General features: G+C 40.8%; 2 protein-coding genes and 1 long non-coding RNA gene across 11 annotated transcripts in view; 2 read left to right on the top strand and 1 right to left on the bottom strand.

Annotated features, from left to right (window-relative positions):
• Positions 1-2,428, top strand: part of PIK3AP1 (phosphoinositide-3-kinase adaptor protein 1) — a 37,263-nt gene extending 34,835 nt beyond the window's left edge. For all 8 annotated transcript variants that reach the window (XM_064430601.1, XM_064430603.1, XM_064430602.1 and 5 more), the window contains exons 15-17: positions 400-470; positions 651-760; positions 1,829-2,428. In XM_064430601.1, the coding sequence (XP_064286671.1) occupies positions 400-470; positions 651-760; positions 1,829-1,883 (236 nt within the window). In that variant the 3' untranslated portion in view covers positions 1,884-2,428. The remainder of the gene's footprint in view (positions 1-399; positions 471-650; positions 761-1,828) is intronic.
• A 181-nt stretch (positions 2,429-2,609) lies between these two features.
• Positions 2,610-5,924, bottom strand: LOC135306500 (uncharacterized). Its single transcript, XR_010367305.1, has 2 exons — positions 5,667-5,924; positions 2,610-5,585 (listed from the first exon to the last, which is right to left on the bottom strand). It is a non-coding gene; the product is annotated as an uncharacterized LOC135306500 (long non-coding RNA).
• Positions 5,866-20,060, top strand: part of TM9SF3 (transmembrane 9 superfamily member 3) — a 44,243-nt gene continuing 30,048 nt past the window's right edge. The window contains exons 1-2 of one of the 2 annotated variants that reach the window (XM_064430605.1): positions 5,866-6,018; positions 13,909-14,104. In XM_064430605.1, coding sequence (XP_064286675.1) covers positions 5,941-6,018; positions 13,909-14,104 — 274 coding nt within the window. In that variant the 5' untranslated portion in view covers positions 5,866-5,940. Of the gene's footprint in view, positions 6,019-11,320; positions 11,445-13,908; positions 14,105-20,060 lie in introns of those variants that run through there. The other variant, XM_064430604.1, reaches the window with a different exon arrangement.

The raw sequence follows: 20,060 nt of genomic DNA, 5'->3' as shown, positions 1-20,060 counted from the left end.
TAACCCTTGTGAAAATATTTGCCTGACTTTCAAGATGACATTGGCATTGGATCTTTTCATATTACGTGATAGATATTAAGAATAGACTGTGGTTGTGAGTATTTAACCAGAAGACTGGATAAATAAAGATAAGGCAGAAATCTTTTAGAAAGAAAGCATAATTGAATGGCTTGGTCATGTGGTTTGTGTTGTATGAAATGCTGTTATTTGGATCCCAAATACATGAAAAAAAACCAGTGAAAGTAAGTGAATCTAAAAGAGCATTAATTATATTTGCAAGAATTAAGCATGAGGTTAGAGCCCTGAGTTAGGGATTTGCAGTTAAATCCCCAGCATTTAATCAGTTAATTAATCAGTTTTTCTGGTTTTATTAATCAATTTTTCACTTGCTTCCTCCAGGTAGTGCAAGTAACCGCTCCAGCACTCGGAGTATCTTGAGTGTCAGCAGTGGGATGGAAGGGGACAGTGAGGTAAGCTCTCACCTCTGCTATGTACTGCTCTGCTGTCCTTAGGTACATGTCTTAGTTTACATGCAGAAAAAAGAGCTCAGAGCTGGCATTGCATTTAGAGAAAAAATTTAGCCTTTTCTTTTGTGAGTATACCAAGAACCAGATTCTGCTGTTCTGTAAACACTTCTCTTTATTTTGTAGGACAGCGAAGTCCCAGAAACAGCAAGGAGCCGTAGCCCAATTCCTCACCAAGCAGAGAGGCTTCCTTTCCCAGAAAGGCCTCCCAGAGTGCCTCCTCGAGGTGCAAGCAGGTAAAACTAAAATGTAGCTCAAAATGTGTGCTTTCAGTGAATCCTCATGGAAGCCTTGGACAGACAGCAAGGCAGTTAGTAAAGGCAGAAAGTGAGTGTGTTTTGGAACAAAGTCTACCAGACTGCTATCTGTCAGCACACACTGTTAGGAAGTGTAAGGTCATTGTTTCTCCTCTGTATGTGGAGGAATGTGTTTCCCAGTTGGTAACAGGGCTATTGCAGTGCTGTCCCTGTGGTTCATGCACAGTGAGGGACAGCACTAGTGAAGCACACAGCACTTACCATAGTAATACTGACCCCGGTGGAGTTACATCCTGCCCTTGGCAGAGATTTAGTACCTGACCCTCCTGAAAATATCTTCTTGGAAAATATGAAGTGTAGTGCAGGGGGAAGTTCTTTTTGGCATTCTCTTGGACTTACTTCTTTGTAAAAAGTTCAGATTTCTCCAAAGCATATATGTTTACATGTGTTACTGGTCTCGAAGAAAGAAATGCACTGGTTTTATAAAAGGTGTTGAGGAGATTGGACCATAAATAATTTGTAAACATTCCTTTTGTCCAACCAGTGCAAGTCTATGAAGTCTATTCCCCAAAAGTTCTCTCAGTACAAATACTAACAAAATTCTCCAACTCTTAAAGCAGTAATTGTCACTGTGTGGATACAGCAAGGTCTGTGTTGTTGGCTTGGCTTTGGCAAGGAGATAGCTGGAATTTATCTGCAGTTAGTTTGAAGAAAGGTTTTGAATCTTTTGATCTCTTCCTATTGCATCTTCATTTCAGGAGAAAGCTACCATGCTTCAAAGTTCTATTCCAACTATTATAGCATCTCTTTCCAGTAATAGTAGAATACTGCAGCTGAAGAACAGAAGAAATAGCTTGGACAAGAACAGTGCTCTGGCAGCTTGGCATCTGCTCTGTTGCTCAATCAGCCTGTTTTTCTTCTTGCATGACTACTGATTGTACAGTATGCTTACATATTGTGTTATTGCATGCAATGTGTTGTTCCCGAACTCTATTTTCTACTACTTTTACATACATTTTCATGATTTTTTTTTCTATCTTTTTATAGGCCTATAAGCTGTGAAGGCTTTTATCCTCCACCTGTGCCTCCAAGAGGTCGCTGAATGTCTCAACATCTGTGGAACAGAAGATTTTTTTTCTTGTTTATATATGTGTTTGTACAGAAAATTTTTTGGGCTGCGTTAAATTATTTATGAGTGGGACCCAAATGATTTCATCCCCTTCATTCTCCCTGAAGTTCTGGTGATTTTTCCCATGATTTTCACTGAGACTTTTTGATGTTCTATAACATTTTTTTTAGTTGGAAGAATTTTGGTGCTTTGGGGCTTCAAGGGAAGAACATTGATGTGTGTCTTGGGAGTCCTGCACCAACATGAAGATCCTATTTGATCAAGAAAGCATATGTGTCCTTTTAGGAACTAAATCCTGATAAGCATTGTTACCAAACCTCTCAATACAGTGTACCAGGGCTTGACTGTAAAACATGCTTAAAAAGTAAAGAAAATAAGATGTTTGAAAAATGCTCATTACAGCAGGAGCAGGTGAATGTACTACTGCTTGGCATAACATTTTTGATACAATTATACTGACCTTTCAGACTGTGTAGCATTCCCCTTTAGCAATCATTAAACCATGGGGGGATGAGAAATTGTCTTTGAGAATGTATTTTGCATGCAACCTTAAAAATGCCTTTCCTTTTCCTGTTCGCTTCCTGAAGAGGACAGACAAGGTGTTGTGTGTGCTGCATTTACCATGAAAATTCCCAAGAGAGCTGGTAAGGGACCTTCTGTATCACAAACCAACTATACTTCAACCTTTTTCAGGCAAGGTGCAGCTATGGTGTTACAGCATCACATGACTGAGCTCTCAAATTCGAGAAGGAATTGGTGGCAGTGCTGTGTTCTGTGTCTCTTACATGTGGTCACTATGCAGCAATATGAATGCATTTCACTTCATACTCTGCAATAGCAGTGAGTCTCCAGTTATCAGTGCACACCCCTCACAAATACCAGCTGTATTTTAGCTGGCTGCAGTGGAAACAGACAGCCTGGGGGCTGGACTCTGCTTGCTCTACTGTCCCTTTCTACCAGTGTGAATCTGCAGCAGCTATGTCCAGCCTTTTTTCTGCCTGGGGTCTTACAAACTTAAGGAGACTTCCTGGTTTGGCTCTCTTCCAGACCTTGAAATATTCTGTGCATATCCCATCTCTTGGGGGACAGTTCAAGGCTGTGGTTGTCCATGAGGGACACAGATGGGAATCTGCAAGATAACCTTCAGGGCAGGGAATTAAACATCATTACATACTTGGCTTTCAGGGATGAAAGAGGGGGGAATGGCTTGAGAAACAGACAGATACATCTGTACTAGGTGATCCCTCAGGTATAGGTGGGACATGGAGAGCTTCTGTCTGATCATGTCAGCTCCCCTTCATCTGTAGGAGGGCAGGTGACAGAGTTGCAGTTCCTTACTCTCACAGGGTGGCAATGCCAATGTGTGAAGCTGCAGAAGTGGCAGCAACCGTGCCTTGACCAGCACTGAATGAAGGTGAAGAAGCCCCTGCTGCTTCCAGGGATATAGGCATATGCTAAATGTCATCTATGCGTTAGACTCACAGGATTTGGGTGACTCCAAATGCAGTTCATAAACTTTCTCCTTTTGATGGCAGAGGGATGCAAGTGTTGTGCTGCATACACAGCACACCAGATAGAGAGGTGTCCTTTCTGATTGTTTTTGATTATTTTATTTTTTAAAGAAACCTCAGTGCTGTCTCCAGTAACTGCTACTATAGACTCTCAGTGAGTTTGCTCTTGTTCGCTGTAGCCAGGGGAGGTGAGGTGAGAGCTGCCTTCCTGTGCTCTTGGAATGAAACAAGGTTTCCAGCTCTGTTAGCTCAAATTGGATGGAGGCAAGGAGGTTTTGGTGCTGAAATGAGGAAAATAGTAGCAAGGATAAGTGAAGAAATGCTGGTGGAGCTCTGGGTGAGACCTCTCCCAAAAGCGGAGCTGAGCTATGCTATAACTGCACTCTGTTCAGGCCCCTTGTGCACTCCTTAAGGGAGGGAAACTGAAGATGCAGCTGTAGTTTCAGGCATTCCTGTCTCACTGCTGCTGGATTAGTGAGGGATCTCAGTAACCAACAATCACTGCAAGACTCATCCTATTGAGGAAAAAAGGAACAGCGCTAAGATGGCTTTACTGTTGGATGCAGGTAAACAATTGGATGCAGTCACATCTTTTTCAAGCCTCTTACAGGCCAACAGTGATGCACCTGCTTAGCTACCAATGTGTGTGTGCTCCACATAGGTTGGATTCATCTAATTGCTTTCAGCCTCTTACATTTCAATGCATGCAGCCCCTGCATCTGTATTTTGTGCTGGTGAGCATGTGGTGTGTGTTGCTTCCACCCAGGATGGGAAATGCACTGAAACTGAAGATCAGAAGAGACCAGAGAAGAAAACAGCGTGCATGCAGATTGCTGGCTACTTGAGAATATGCTTGGGAATGAAAGTGGAAGGGGAAATATGAACAGTGTTTCTGATGGAAGGACTGAACAGATAATAAAATTGCTTGTAACAACTCAAGTGGCCTGGCCAATTGTAGGGGCACCAACCAATCCACCACTCGGGGGCCAGCTGGCAGGCCTGGGGAGTGTTTGTTCTTTGTACAGCATGCCCTGCAAGCCCTGCTGCAGCAGATGGCTCTGGTTGGCCCTGGTGCTGACTGAGAGACTTAAGTACTGAATAAACTGAAGATGCTGAAGCCTCCTCTCTCTGTCTCCCAAGGGTAAGCGACTCTATTTTGGACTGAGATGCAATGACTAGAAAGAAACATATTGTGTTATCAAAACTGTCTAGGTTTTATTTTTTTTTTAGTCTGTATGTGTGTGTGTAATGCAAGCATGGGTTTTGGCAAGTATCTGTACAGGGACCTCACTTCTACTGAAAACAGTGCATGCACTGTCTCCTGAATCTGTGGAAAAGGCTTCAGATAAATTTATCTTGTGAAATACATTCAGGGAAGGTAGACGGAATGTGTGAAACCACCAGAGGAAAAGCTTTTAGCATAGCTATGATGGTAACAGGGAAATTGGTTTTCTGCATCATCTCTACAAAGCATGGATGACATGTAACAGCACAAGAGTTCCTGCCTTCTGCTCATGGCGTTTGTTGTCTGTCTGTGTGTTTGTTGGTTCTATTCATTTGAGAAGATAATATAGCCCCCCCCCCACCTTTTTAAAGAATGTATAAGATAACTTCTGAAATTTTTTACTGTGCTTAATTTTAAAGTTGTCTGATGAATCAATGTTAAAGACCATGAGCTTTTTGCATTGAAGGCTTTGTTTGGTTTGGTTTTTCTGACTGCGGACTTGTAGTTGGAGGTGGGTCCAAGTTTGGAGGCAGGTTTGTGGGCTTCGTCCTGGCCAAGCCTGAACAAGGTCCAGGTGTGGCTGTGCCGCCTCAGTGCCCGCCCGGGCCCCGCGGCTCCGAGTGCTGCTTGTCTGAGGGTGCAGGGAACGGGACCCTGCATTTCACAGAATCACAGAACGGATGAGCTTGGAAAAGCTCTGAGAGCGTCGAGTCCGACCTCGGCCTGGACATCCCCGTGTCAACTTGACCCTGTCCACTTTCTTAAACGCCTCCAGGGCCAGGTGCCTCACCACCTCCTTGGCAGCCCTTCCAGTATTTGAGCAGCCCGTCCGTGAAGAAACTGCGCCTGCTGTCCAAGCCAGGGCCCCTCGCCTCTTGTCCTGTCTGGTTCCCCGGGAGCAGAGCGACCCCCGCCCCGCCGGAGCCTCCTTTCAGGCACCTGCAGAGAGTGAAAAGGGTCCCTGAGCCTCCTCCTCTCCAGGCTCAGAGAGCGCAGCTCCCCCAGCTGCTGCTCCCAGACTTGTGCTCCGCAGGGTGCTTGCACGCAGTCCCGCCCTTCCCAAAGACCCTTCGATTCCTTTACGGATCAAAACCAACTATCAGTTACAATCCCATCCGGTACGACCGGCGCTGCCCGCGCCCCGCCCGCCCCGCGGGGCTCCCGTAGCGCTCCGGGAGCGCCCCCGCGGTTCCGGCGGGCGGGCGGGTGACGTGGCGGGCGGGGCGGAAGTGGCGTCGGCGGCGGGCGCGGGCCGGTGCCGCGGCGGGGCCTGCTGGGGACGCCGAGGCCCGAGATGGCGGCGCCCGGGCTGCTCCTGCTGCTCCTGCCGCTCCTGCCGCTGCGCGCCCGCGCCGACGAGCACGAGCACACGGTGAGGCGGCGCCCGGCTTCCCCGGGAGCGGCGCTCGGGCCGGGCCCCCGTGCCGCGGCGGGCGGGAGGGACGGGGCGCCGCGGGCCGCGGCCCCGGGGGGAGCGGGCGGCTGCCGCCCGCGGGGCTCCCTGCGCGCCCGCTCGGGCTGTTCCGGCCGGAGCCGGGCCCCGCGATCCGCTTCGGCGCTCGGGGGGCGCCGGGGCGCTGGGGGCAGGGCCGCCGCGCTCTCCGATCCGGTTTGCACATCCTTGTGCGGCCGGGCGGGGTGTCCCACCTTTTCCTGGAGCAGATAAACGCCCGGCAGGTACGCGTGCTTTGTTTGGAGAGCGCTGTTTGCTCTGCCCTCCTCTCGGGAGGATGTTTGCTCTTGCTTCCGAGCACAGGTCCGAGCCGAGCGCGGCCGCGGCAGCCCTGCGGGACAGGGGCTGGCAGCTCCCTCGGGAAGAGGCTGCACGGCGGGAATGGGCTCCGCAGCGGGAGCCGGCGGGACACGGCCACGGACCCGCGAGAAAAATGGGTGTAGGAAACACTGCTGGTCGGAGAGCTCACGCATTGGCGTGAGAAGTGTTTCTCTGAAGTGCTCGCAATGTTACCCAAAAAGAATCTCTAGGAAAAAAATACCAGTGCTTCATCAGTTTCTGGTTTTACATCAGAGTCGTTTCCCGTGGCTTTCACTGTGCGAAAGTGGAAGTTTGCCTGATAAGCTGAGATGTGATTTTGGACCGAGACTTTCCTAGAACCCGTCTCTGTTTGCTGCAAGGGGAGTGTGTCAGAGCGCGGCTGTGATTAAACACCGGGTCTGCCTGACTGTCAGGGCTCTCTTGCTCCTGAGCAGCCTGGCTGGTGAACACTTGCTGAGGTTCTTAACACAGTTTTCCCAAGGTGCGGCATGCTAAAGCTTACCAAGTGTTCTTAATAAAACAGATAAGTAGTATTGATAGCTTTTAGGTAATTAACCTTATTCCATTTATTTTTGAGGACTTTAAAACTGATTAGGATTGTGTTTAGTTTTTGAAAGGGAAAGCATTTTATTGGTTCTGCAGTTAATCTAATATTCAGTACTTTCAAGGAACAGATATTCTTTGAACTAGATAAGGTGCTGGTTTTGTTGCTGAACTGTGCTTTACAGTGAGGCTTCTGCTGAGGTGAGATGGTTTTCAGCATAGCGCTGTGTTTATTTTAAGGGCTGGTTAACTTGAGGGATTATTCATTATTAAATTAATATCGGTAATCTTCTAGGGGAAAAAAAATAAACCTGTCACTGAATTTATTTGGGTTTGAGCTTACCCTTCAAAAGTGATTTCTGATGTTTTTAGATCTTTTGATGACTACCTAATGATTACCTAAACAATTACCCATGGAAATCACAAATTCCTTTTGAAAGCTTGTCATTTTTTCATCTAAACTACTCAGCTCTGAGGGATTATAAGTCTATTTTGGTTTAGTATTCTTGTTCACATAGTTTATTAACTGGATAGGTTATGTGATAGGTTAGGAATAGTTGGTGTAGAAAGACAGCTAGCTTTTTTTGGAAGGCTGTCTCCTTGCTTGGGTATTTTGATATTTTAATCTTGTGTGGGAGATTGGAGTGGAAGCATTAATAGCATGAATGAAGCATGCCCATGATTTTGTAGTACTGTACTGATGCTAAGATAACCTGAAGGAAATATTCCTTAAATACTGCATTTTAGTGAATTTCAGTTTTAAATATGATTTCAGCTGGGAGATAAATTTTCTTATTTTCAAAGTGCTTTACTACATTTTGAAGGCTCTGCTCACTTTTGGAGAAGTGGAAGGGAAATTTAGGATTTGGTGATCTCAAACTAAATTTTCACTGAGTTTAAGACTCAAAACCTGTTGGTAGGAGTACACATCCTTATCCTTATCCTTCCATTTCCTGGGTGTGCAGCTCCCTGGGGGAAGGTGTGCTGGTGCATCCTGACACAGCTGAACAGGGTGTTGTCACTGCTCAGCATGTTGGACATACAGAAGTGCTGCATTAAGCTTTTAATGTAACATGGAATAGTATGCAGTGTGTGCTGTAATATGTATTACACGTGTCCTTTATTTTATGGCTGTGGACTTCTAAGCAAATACTGTAAGAGGTAATTGTGAGAGGACTCTGCATGAAGCTCCAGGTCTAAACTATTGTTTCTGGAGATATTAGGTATGGATAGTGTCATTGAATCAACAGCTTATATCCTTTATCTTGAATTTGAATTGCGCTTTAAAAATCACATCTGCCTTTCTTCGGAGGAAGAACAGTGTAAATACAATTATAAGATAAAGACATGGGTATTTAAAATGAATAGCAGGTGAAGAGAAATTTTTGCCACAGTATTAAAATCTCCATTGTCTAAAGACAGTACAGCAGCATAACTTCAGACCATGATAGAACAGTTTATCAGGAACTAACTGAAAACTTGTCTGGTGATTCTTTAACTTTTACTTTCATGCTTCAGTGCATGTAATGTACTTGCTCATTGCCTGTATTATAAAAATTGCAACATTTCTTGACAGTTATCCTTTTATTTGTGGAAGCGATAGTGTCAATGGGGTGCTGGTGGCCTTATCACGATGTGTACTGGTCCTGCAGAAACAGGGCTGGGGGGCTCCTGCCTGGCCTTTGCTTTCACATCTGTTGCTAGACTTGTTGAAATTGGTGATGTAATAGACAAACCATAAAACATTCTGAAATACCCTGTGGTTTTTGTTGCAGGAGAATGGTCTAGAGAGTAGGTAGCATTTTAATTTTAACCTTGCTTCAGTTTAGTTGTCTGTGCTCTGTAAGAATAAAAATACATGAAAAAAAATTGAAAAATAAACAAAACCCAGCCTATATGGTACAGCAAAATTCCTAATTTAAAGTGGTTGAGAAAAGCAGTTTTGCTTGACTTATACCCTGATCAAATGTGTTAAAACCCTGAGCATGTACAGCTTATTTAAAATTAGTATGTAAAATTAGGAACTTTGTATAGGATCTGAAAATTGTCAGTTAGAGAAACACTGTGGAAAACATTTCAGTTCATGTAAAATACTTATTTGCATGTGAAGTTGTGCGCAGATGAGTGGCCTGATTCCTCTTTGAAGTTGTGTTTCCATTTTGAAGAGGTGAAATAAATGTCATGGAAGCAGGACGTGGTGTGCCTGAGCAATCTCGTGCATCTAGGAAGTGTAACAGTAAAAGTACTGCGTGTACAGAAGTTCAGCCTGTGCCACTGGTGCAGTTCTAGACACATCTTGATGAGGCCTGAAATTCAGCGAGAAATAAAGAAGTGTTACTGGAAATAGCCTGCTTTGTCTAAAGGCAAGCATGAGGCTGAAATCCGCAGTTTAATAGGGTGGATTTAATGTGGATGTGTTGAGTATTATCACAGTGCTCCATAGACGGAATATCTGTAGGATACTGAGGACTGCAAGCCTGGGATATTACTTGCCAGGTGAGTTTTGCTTGCTGTCTCCTGTGTTTCTTGTCTTGCTTCTACATCTTTGCTTTGCCAGTAACAAATAACATTGGTTCTTTTTTTCCCCTGGAAAGATGTACATTGTGGAGCACGTCATTCCAGACTTCTGTTCGAGGAAAGGAGTAAAATTGCATATTTTCTCAAAGAAACTGTCTTGATTGGAATTTATTTTGCTGAATCATCACATGAGATTTGGCAGTTGCAATCCTCTTTTTGTCTCCCATCATTTTTTTGCAAAGTGTTTTCCTGGTTTAAAGAAGAATATCAGCAGCAGTCTCATATATTTTTCTGCAACTTTTTGTAACTGACTTAATCTAACCTTAATTGTTTCGTAGAATAAATATTCTGTTTTTAGGGTTAGCATGCTAATTTCTACAGTGGAGCAAAGAGAACATAGTTGCTTTCCACACCATGAGTGCCCTGTTGGGTAACAGGAAAGAAAGATATGTGTGCTGTACTGAAGTCAGTGCCAGTGTTGCTATACTTGAATAGTTTCTAAACTGTATAGATGTATGGAAATTGTCTTTATATAAAGCCTCAAAGTGGTGCACACCCCCAGTTTTTCACTAGTTGTATTACATAGAAGAGATGCACTCCTGGCCTTGTCAGATTACACAAGCTTCCTGCCAGTTCAGTGTTCTGCAGGGAATTGGAGTGGACCCATCAATACGGGCAGCAAGGAAGAGCTGCAGATGGGTTGGATGTGATTTTAGCTTGCACAGGCACATCCCTGCAGCCCAGTGCTCTGAACAGGCAGCGTGACCATATTGTGCTGCTTTGGAACAGATGTCCTCAGCTGTGAAGAGGGTGGTAGATAATATGTAGTTGTGTTTGAGGTGCAGGTTGGTCCTCCACCGCCTGGTTGGCAATTACAGAAAAAAGTTTCTGAAGATTTTTCTCCCTTAGCTTAGCAGTTATATGGTAGGTAACTTGTGTCTATGCTGAGACTTTTCAGACTGCATCTGTAAATATATTATTTTATATTCCCTATAGCCACGGAAATTACTGAGCTGATAATTAAGCTTAGTGCAGAAAAATATGTGAAGCTTACAGACATTTTTTCATAAATTACAGTAAGTGAAACATAAATAAAATAGTGTTTTGTAGCCTTCTCTCACGTGTGGAAGTACTGAACTGTGTGAGTTGTGGCAATGTGACCAAGTTGTTAAATGCTTGTGTCTGTGGATATAATTGGGATCTCTGAGCTACAAGCAGTATATTATCCCTTCATATGAACCAAAACCAGAAGAGTTTGCTGAGATACACCAGAGTACAGATTACAGCATCTCACTTGTTGACCTTCTTGGCCTTGTCATTTACTATGTTCATCTTGGCTTACTTTATGTTCTCTCTCTCATAGTGTGACCTTTTTGCTGAAAGATGTGTTATATCTAAGCCTTCTCAAAACTTAGCAGCCCTCATAAAGAGGTGACAGTACAGTCTCCTACAAAATACTCTTGTGCTTTGTCTGGCCTAAATAAGTTTTCCTTTGTGTTGGCATTGTTATTTATTATGGACTCTTGGATATTATGAAGGCCCTAATGAAATAGAACAGAAAAGAAACCAGACAGAAAACCCACCATCAAACCACCACACTTGAACTCTTTAATAGAACTGTGTTCTTGCCAACAAGTTACCCTACCACTAGGCTAAGAATGCAAGGATAAGATCTGTCATGTCAGAGAAGTGTATTTAAATGTGAAAGTTCTTCCTTATAATTGACAATGAGCAAAACCCAACAAATGGAGAGAAGAAAATGTCCTTCCGTTTCTGCTAGGCACCACCCCCAAATTTAAGGTGAAAGTGCTTAAGTTGTTTTGCTTACTACAATGCTCTTAATTAGTGGAGGTCAGTGGGAGCACCTGGTGAAAGGCAGCCGGCTGTGCCTGAGGACTGTGTGAGTGAGGTGTAGCATGGGCTGGCTGAGGTGGTGTGTTTGTTTATCTAGCAGTCCTGAAAAGGTTTGTCTCGTGCTCTTCTGGGGTGGTTGTGAGAAAGGAGGAAGTAATAAATGCAGACTGAATTTTTTGCATCTGTTTGATGTGGCCCCTTTTCTCTCTAGAGTAGGTTGATGGCATCTTGGACCATTGCAGGAAAAACTTGTAGTAGGCCCTGAAGAAGAACTAAGCCTCATGCAGATAAGAGACAAGCAAAGACCAGATTTGCTATTGCAGACGTTGTAATTACTCTTTAGTTACATTGGTAGATCAGGAAACATAGAAAGATTTTGTGTATTATGTTCTTAATCTGTTGGTTTCTGCCTTGTCTGTCATGAGTTCCAAAAATGTGGAGGTCCCAGCTCAGTATGAAGCATGTCAGAAACGGACAGCTGAGAAAAGCAGTGGTCACTGCTTTGTTAAGGCAGTCAAAGATGAACTGACAGACGTAAGGATGTCGTCATATTCTATTACTGAAGGTTAAACAGAGACATAGCTCAGCTCACATGTAAGCTGTTTGGTACAAGTAGGGCTAAAGTGGGCTCTTGACATGTATAGACCATTTTGAGAAAGGGCTGGAAATATGTTCTGCAGCTGTTAGAGGAGGAAACAGAAGACATGATAGAAATAACAGGCTAGGAAGAGATATGGACCAGCTCGTCCCGTGCTCTCTTGGCAAGAGCTAGAGGTGGATTCGAAGTGCAGACTCCACTGTCTGCTTCTGCAGCTGAGGGGATTGGAACTGGGACTTTGCTTTCTTTCTGTTATCTTTACCAACTTTCTTTGGACAACTGTGCTGGACTTGTATAACCTTTCTGTTTACTGGCAGAGAGGAGGAATGTCTACTTTTTCTTGCTTTCTCTTGTTGCTTACTTTTTATTTGATGCTTCTTTGACATTCTTTACCTGTAAGAAATGCTCTGAAGTGTGTGCTCTGCAAAGGGGCTGGTTTGTGTAAACCAATAAGTGTTTGGTCTCTGCTGCAGTTCAGAATTAAATTAGTAAGATATTTTAAGTTTCTTGTTGGAAATCACTCACGTAAGAGGCTGGAATGACCTTTGTACATCTTTGAAAACGAAAAAGATGAGCCTTTAATTGAGATGGTGTGTTAGTTTAAAGGGATTAAATTATTTTCCGAAGCATGTTTGTTTAAATCCTTGAGTTTAACTTTTAAACACTTCATCTGAATTTTTTTTTTTCATTTCATTTCTGCACTGACGTCTTGGTATGACTCTGATTGTTCAGAATAAATGGAGTTGAAGAATCTTTGTTCATTTGTTAAAAAGGGAGATACAGAACTGTGTTCAGTATTTCAGCTGTGCACTATGGAATAGTTATGTCTATTTATCATTTTGCTTTCTTCTCCAAGGTGTTCTATGTCTGTGTTTTGGTCTTAAAATAGTACTTTATACTTCTGTACCTAAAAAAATTCAGGACCTGTATAGTGATTTGCTTTTATGTGTATATAAGTAGGGTTTTTTCCTGCCTTAGAAGTTATATTGCAGTCCCTGTCCCTCTTGATCTGTTGAAATTATAGGTGAAGTAGTGTTGTGTGAGAGACTTTGTGTAGTAATCAGCAAATCTGATACCTCATCCACATGCATACAGATATAATGCAAAATATTATTTCACATTATTTAATTTTCCTGAATTTGTCCAATATTTGAATACTGATAGATTAATGACTTTTAAGTACTTTTTTTTGTTGTTCAGAAGTAATAAGAGCTTGAAAAAAATTATTGGCTCCTAGGCAAGGAATATGTTTTCCTGGCTAACAGTAGCTGTGGAAAGTGAAGAGGGAATGTTCCCAGAGAGAATTTTGTAGCAGCCACCAGACTTCTTGCTGTTCTGTTTTTTCACTGTGGGAATGTTGGAAATGCATCAAAATACAGTTCTTCTGTCTGACTTTGGCTCTTGGCTACTGTAGGTACGCAACAGTTTAATTTTAGTGCTTCCTGTGAGGCATTGTGCTCTTCTGGGAATTTTGAATGCAGTTTATACCCTTTCTAAAAAGAAAGGGAGCTGCATTTTAGGAAAACACAAAATTTATCTGTCAGTGTGGGTAGATTTCCTGACTGTTTTGCTAAGATCTTGTTTAACAAGACATTTATTTGGTGTTTTCTTTATTTCAGCTGGGATAAGCAGAGTTTTGCTTTTAACTGATCTGTGTTGTTACGAAATTAGTAGAAGCTTGTTTATTTTAAAGACTTCTGCTTGCTGCATCTTCTACATCTTCCTTGAATCCCCCTTATATGATACTTCACTGATAGGCTGGAAGAAACTGTATGATCAACTTGGCTTTTTTTTTTATTTCTATGAAAGCAGCTAGAGCCCCTGTCATGCAAAAGACAAAAATGCTCAGCTGTCTTTAAATGTGGCTGTTGCCTGTGATTGAGCAATCCTGCCCTGCTAGTTAATATGAATAAGAGCTTCTTGAACATTTTTATTCTCCTGGGCTTCTCATCTAACTAAATTACTTTGTCTTTCAGTACCAAGATAAAGAGGAAGTTGTTCTGTGGATGAATACTGTAGGACCCTACCACAATCGCCAGGAAACATACAAATACTTCTCTCTCCCTTTCTGTGTGGGATCAAAAAAAAGCATCAGCCATTACCATGAAACCCTAGGAGAAGCACTTCAAGGAGTTGAATTGGAGTTTAGTGGTCTTGACATCAAATTTAAAGGTAAGTGATTCAAAGTGCATTTAGTCGCTTAAAAAATACACAAACTCTTCAAACTTGGTATTTTAATAAGAGCTGAAATTTTCTTGCTGCTAGCAGCTGCGTGTATTTTGTAGGGTTGATTGGTACTGTCACTGGCTTTTGAGTTTCCAGTGAAGTTTCCATCTATGTGCCCTTGGAGGAGAATGCTTGCAGCAGATATTGCTTCTGAAGTAACTTATATCATTTTACAAAATAAAACCACGTTTTCTGTGTGTGCTTGTTTGATTATTTACTGGAATTAATATTCTGGAATCACCAGTTCTGAAGATGTAATTTTTTTCCTGTGATGATGAATACTTGCAGACTCGCTGCAATTGCAAAGGGGTAGTCAGGGCTCAACATCTCCAAGTTCCACCTCAATACAGGGTTGATGATGGTATCCTTCTGTGATTACTGTCTAGTTTAAAGTAACTGACAAATACCTTTATAGTACTGTCTCTAACTCATCTTATACCTGTTTGGCTGAACAGGGTGAAGCTGGTTTGTTTTTTTTCCCTGTTGTTCCCTGTCCTCACCATGTTGCCATACTGTTCCAGAGAAGACATTTAACTTCTTTTGCAAATATATTTTTTGGTATCAAGGCCTGAGTCTTCCATTGCATAATTTCTCTGTGTGTGTCCTTTCAGATATCTGTAGCTAGTAGTTGCAGAACTTTAAATAATAACAGATTCTTTTGGCCTCTTGAATTTTAACATTTATTAATTTAATTCAATTTATATTTCTGTGTATCTCTTTTTTCCAGAACACTGCACTTCATTGGATCACTAGTGCTTAACTGGATGGAGAACTTAAGCATAGTATCTCTTGTCTGAGCATTTACAGTCAGATGAAATTTAGTTTCTGTAAGCTGTAAAAGTTTTATCCAAAACTGGACATCTGCAAAATAAAATACCTAATGATGTTTTTGCTAGCAGTAGGATAAGTTGAATAAAATATTTTTACAAAGTTGGTTAATACCTTAAATTGTTCATAATTTTTAAATTTGCATAGATTTGCATTGCCACACTAAAGGAGTTTGGAGTTGAATCTTTTAAGAAAGAAAGAGTATCTGTACAAGCACTGGGAAACAGCCCTACTACTGGTTTGTAACACTTGTAGCATGCTGAAAATTTTACTCAATGTGAGAGAAGTAATTTTCTTGTCAAACCTCATAGAATGTCCTCAGAAACACAAAATGGAAAGGACAGTGAAGGCAACTGGCAGCAATTCAACATATTGGTGAAGATTAATGAAGTTTCTGTTAGCAGAATATGGTAAATACCTGTTTGTGCAGCCAGTTCGATGTGTAACTTTTACTGCCTTTAAGTACCCCAACTTTACAAAGAGATTCTTTTATTCCTGTGACAAGAGCATTCTCAAGTGCAGCACCAAATTGAAAAGACTAGAAGATTTGTGAGCTGATGTTTACTGCTATGATATGGCCAATGCACAGAATTTTTAAAATTTTAATTCTTGTTGTTAACACCTTGGAGTTAAGTAGCTCGATAATCCGTGTTGAACCTGCAGTGATTGAGCTCCCAGCCACAGTGGCTGAGGTCAGGTGTTTTCAGTGAAGCAGATGCTGCATGCTAGCTGGGTGATTACTAAGTACCTGTAGATGATGGGTGAAGCTGCATATGTGCACTTTTAGTTTTTTCTCTTGCAGTCTGTGTCCTCTGGCTAAAAGATGAAGACAGTCTCTTTGCTGTTAACTGTTTTCCAGCAGCTTCTGCATCAGAAGCTGTTATATTATTTTATTATTTCTAGCAGTGGTCCATGAAATGAAATCTGAATGGGAGTCATCTTTATGTTACTATCCTTAATCTGCTGTTAAAAGTATTGAAATACTAATTTTTCCACATTTCAAAGTAACAAGAATAAATTAATAGTAATTATTTAGTATTAAATTAGTATTTAATATGAAATTATGTGAAATTCATGTAATTCAAATCCCCTTGATACACAGGTTTTAAAAATAAAGAAATCGAGCAGAGGATTGCAATACTTAAATTCATTTTTTAGAGGCTTAAAAGTTATCATAAACCCAGTACAGTTTGTATCCAATTAATGTATTGTAAAATTTGGATTTTATAGACCAGTCCCTAAAGTTTAGCATTTGTATTCCTTTCCAGTTAGATTGTTGAAATGTGATGGTAGCTCAGTTTTTTGGTGACATTTTAGGGGTAGACCTTGTTCTGTGCAGAAGTGGTGTTTTGTTGGGTTTTTTTTTGTAGCTAGGTTGTATCAATGAAATAGAAATAATATTTTTGTAATGGATAAATCTTATTTCACTGTGATTGATAAATTAAATTGAAACAGGACTGTTGGTATTTTTGTGGTGGTTTGGTTTTTTGGTTGGTTGTTGTGTTCCTTTTTCTTTTTGTTAACAGATAGATGCTTGGTTGGTACCAATAGATTCATGTATTCTTAAGTAAAAGATACAGCTTGAAGGAGTGTTGAGTATCTAAAATCTGCAGCTGAAATAATTAAGATAATAAGTAATAAACTTGCACAGATTTTCTTCATGAATATGTGAATCATATCTAAGTTCTGAGTTAACAGGCATCTGTGCTTTTCTTCATGTGCATTTGGCATTATGGCAAGATTAACAGTTGCAGGCATTTCTTTAAAGCATTGTATGAGTTTACAAAATTAGATTTGTATGAATTTACAAAATTAGATTTGAGCTTCATACTTTTAGGTTTTTATCCTCTAAAATGAGTAAGAGTGAAATAGAATTGTTCTAATAAACTAGGTGCTGCAATAAAAAAATAATTCCCTTCTCAACATTGTTTGACTGGACAGCAGTAGCAGGTCAGCGTGAAGCTGCATGTTGTTCATCATATTCAAAGAACTGTTTAGGCTTCAGCTGTAATTAGCTGAAGTATTAAACTGTGTAAGTAAAACTGGCAGTTGAATCAGTAGGCATTGCCTGCATTTTTTGACCTAGAATAAAAAAAATATGACTCTGCAGTAATGTGCCCTTCTGAGAGTGAAGGTTTCCACTTGAACTCTCATGGTGATGGCTGGTGGGGCAAATCTGCAGTGTATTCAAGTCTCCACGAGGTAGTGTTTCTTGTTGAATTAAGTGTGCCTTATGAAAGGATACATGCAACCATACAAGATAGTTGTGTTTTCCTTTTGTTACAATACAAACAATGTTGTTCTTACATCACAGGTCTCAAATCTGTATAAATGCCTGTTGAGGAAGAAATGAATTATTAACATACACTCATATTTTAATATAACTTCTACATTTTTGGGTAGCTTAATTATCTTGTCAAGCTAAATCTAGGATAATAATGCTTTTTAATTAATATGTCAAGTTCTTTACTTGAGTTTTTGAGTGACATCATCTGTTACACTTGAGACCTAGTAAATTATTAAATATACTGAACATTGGTATCATAGTGACTTCAGTTTGAAAATTTATTTTTTATATTGCCATACAGTGCCGTTAGAGAAGGTTAATTTAAAGAGGGAAAGGATGATTTAACAAAATTGCATTTTGTACTTCTTCAGAAGTGTTACTAAATTACCGTATTTCTAATGTTCTTCACCCAAATTTTCTACTGCAACACCTCTAGAAGGATGACATTTAGTGTTGTCTGATATAATGAGGTTTTATATGGTTTACATGTTTGAATAAAACCCTATTGATCTGACTGTTCATAGGAAATTTGAAATCTGGCTAAGCACACTTGCTTTTCTAATGAGTCATGCTTTTAAAAAATGTGCTAAATGTGCTACTGACATCCTGAAGCTTTATTACATAGCAGATATTAATTACTTCTTTGACATCCCTGATACAGAGGCACCACAGAACCTGCCTTTAACTTCACTCCCCTCTTGGACACACATCCAGCCATAACTTTGATAAGAATTCTGTAACATATGCAAAACCTTAGATCTGGTAAAGCTGTAATAAAATAGACATCAGGTTTCCCAGCCAAATGTTCTAAGATTCTTTCATGTAATCATTTAACAGTGGATTTAAGCTTGACCACCTACTTCTGTCCTGTAACTAAATGACAGCTTCAGCTGTCAGTGGCTGGAGAAAGGAGTGCTGGTCTTCCTTCACTTGTTTCAAAGGGAGGTGAGAGGAACTGTACTGTGCAATGTGGCTGACATCATGCTCCATATGCAATGTCATGCCTGTGTTTTGCAAGAATTGAGTGAGATTGTTTCTCATGATACTGCTGGGGTTTTGTATGTGTGCCCTGGAGCAACTTGTAACACAGTTAATCCAGATGTGATTATACTCTCTCTGTGGTGTCTTCTGGTATTCTGAATGCTGAAAATAAGGTCTGTAAAAATGAGTGAAGGCAGGTTTTCTTTGTGGCATTATCTTCAGCCAGGTGTCAGTGCAGTTGTGTCACTTCAAATGATATTTGATGATACGTGATTTTAAAAGTCTTTTTGTTTTGAATCCTCTCTGTTTATATCCTAAAGCATTATATGCAGAATAGCTCATTTCAATTGGTAAAACAAACAAACAAATGGCAAGTTCCACAGTCTGAAAGCCCATGGAGTAATTTAGAGTATTTACAGTCTAACCGACCTGTGCTGGTACCGCTGGGAACCAGAGAGTCACCTAAAGCCAGCCTGGCCCCCATAATCCTTCTCCAAAACAGGCTTTTTGCTTCAGCCCTGGGAAATGCTTTCTTCAACAGCCTCTATCAGTTCCTCTTCTACCTGTATTTTAATTCATGGCTTATTTTCATCTGATCTGTGTGTGTAACAATCCTTTGAGTCAAAAAATGTAGTATTAGAAAGGTGTTATCCTATATTTGAACATAGTATGACAGTGCAGTGCCAAATATTTTGGAAAGAATCCCTACTTAGCACATAGAGAAAATAATGATTCTGGGGTTTGTGTGTTAGCTTTTTTATCCCCTTTTAATTAATGTCAAGACAATTTAAAAATATGTTAAAGTGAAAAAGTGCCAAGGAGAGGCATTTCGCGGGTGGGGGGAAACACAGTCCAAAAATACAGGATCCAGCTCGGTAGAGGCATAAGTGCAAACTTGCATTTGTATGTCTCTTTCAGCTGTGATGCCAACTTTAGTGGCTTCCTTCTCTTAAATATACCAGTATGGGCACTGAAAGTCTTCTTGGTACATTCATTGGCTTGAATGGTTTTGTTACTCTTTTTTTCTCCAGAAAAGAAGTTTTGTTGAGCAGATGTACTTGGCATATTTTGACTTTTGTTGTTATCAGAGTAATTATGTTTCACGTTAGAAATATTCTGCTCGCCTGTGCTTTTTCTGTGCAGGTGATTTTATTTTCCTTTTAGGCTTTATATTGTAGTTAGCATATCAAAGAAAGTAAGCTGAATTTTGATACAAATTAGAGCTGTACTTAGGGCAGAAATTAATTTTGTCTACTAAAATGGGTCCTCAGTTCCAGTGATGACAAAAAGAGAAGTTGGAAGTCTTTACTTCTACTGCGTTCCACTATTTGTTGCATGAATACAATTTCTATGATGTGGGTGAGGGAGCTTGTGTCTGTTGCTGTCTGAAGTCTTGTAGATATGAGGCCTTTCATCTTCCTTCACTTGAAAAGGAGACATTAGGGAAGGAAACTGGGATGTAAGAGAATGGCTGCTAACAGTATAACTGAGGAAATGTAGATGGGGAAGAATAACTTTCTGGCTGAAAGAGGTGGATTTATTTGATTTCCAAATGCAGCCTCTTGTGCGTTCTTCACATTATTCATAATTTTGTCTTCTCTCCTTTTTTTTCTTTGTCTTTACTCTGATTACCTTGTTTCTTTCTTAGGGTAGTTTCTTCAAAATTGCTGAGAACTTTAAAAAGTTTTAATTTTTTTTTTACAAGCATTATTCCTAGTCAGTGAAGTTGATTATACTAAAACAGAGATAATGTTGTAAACAGTTTTAGGTATTTGTTAATAATGTCATACATATTGTTAGAGAGAT

This window comes from Passer domesticus, chromosome 8 (assembly GCF_036417665.1).
Source record: "Passer domesticus isolate bPasDom1 chromosome 8, bPasDom1.hap1, whole genome shotgun sequence".
Lineage (NCBI taxonomy): Eukaryota > Metazoa > Chordata > Aves > Passeriformes > Passeridae > Passer > Passer domesticus.
This window is presented reverse-complemented; position numbering and strand designations above follow the sequence as displayed.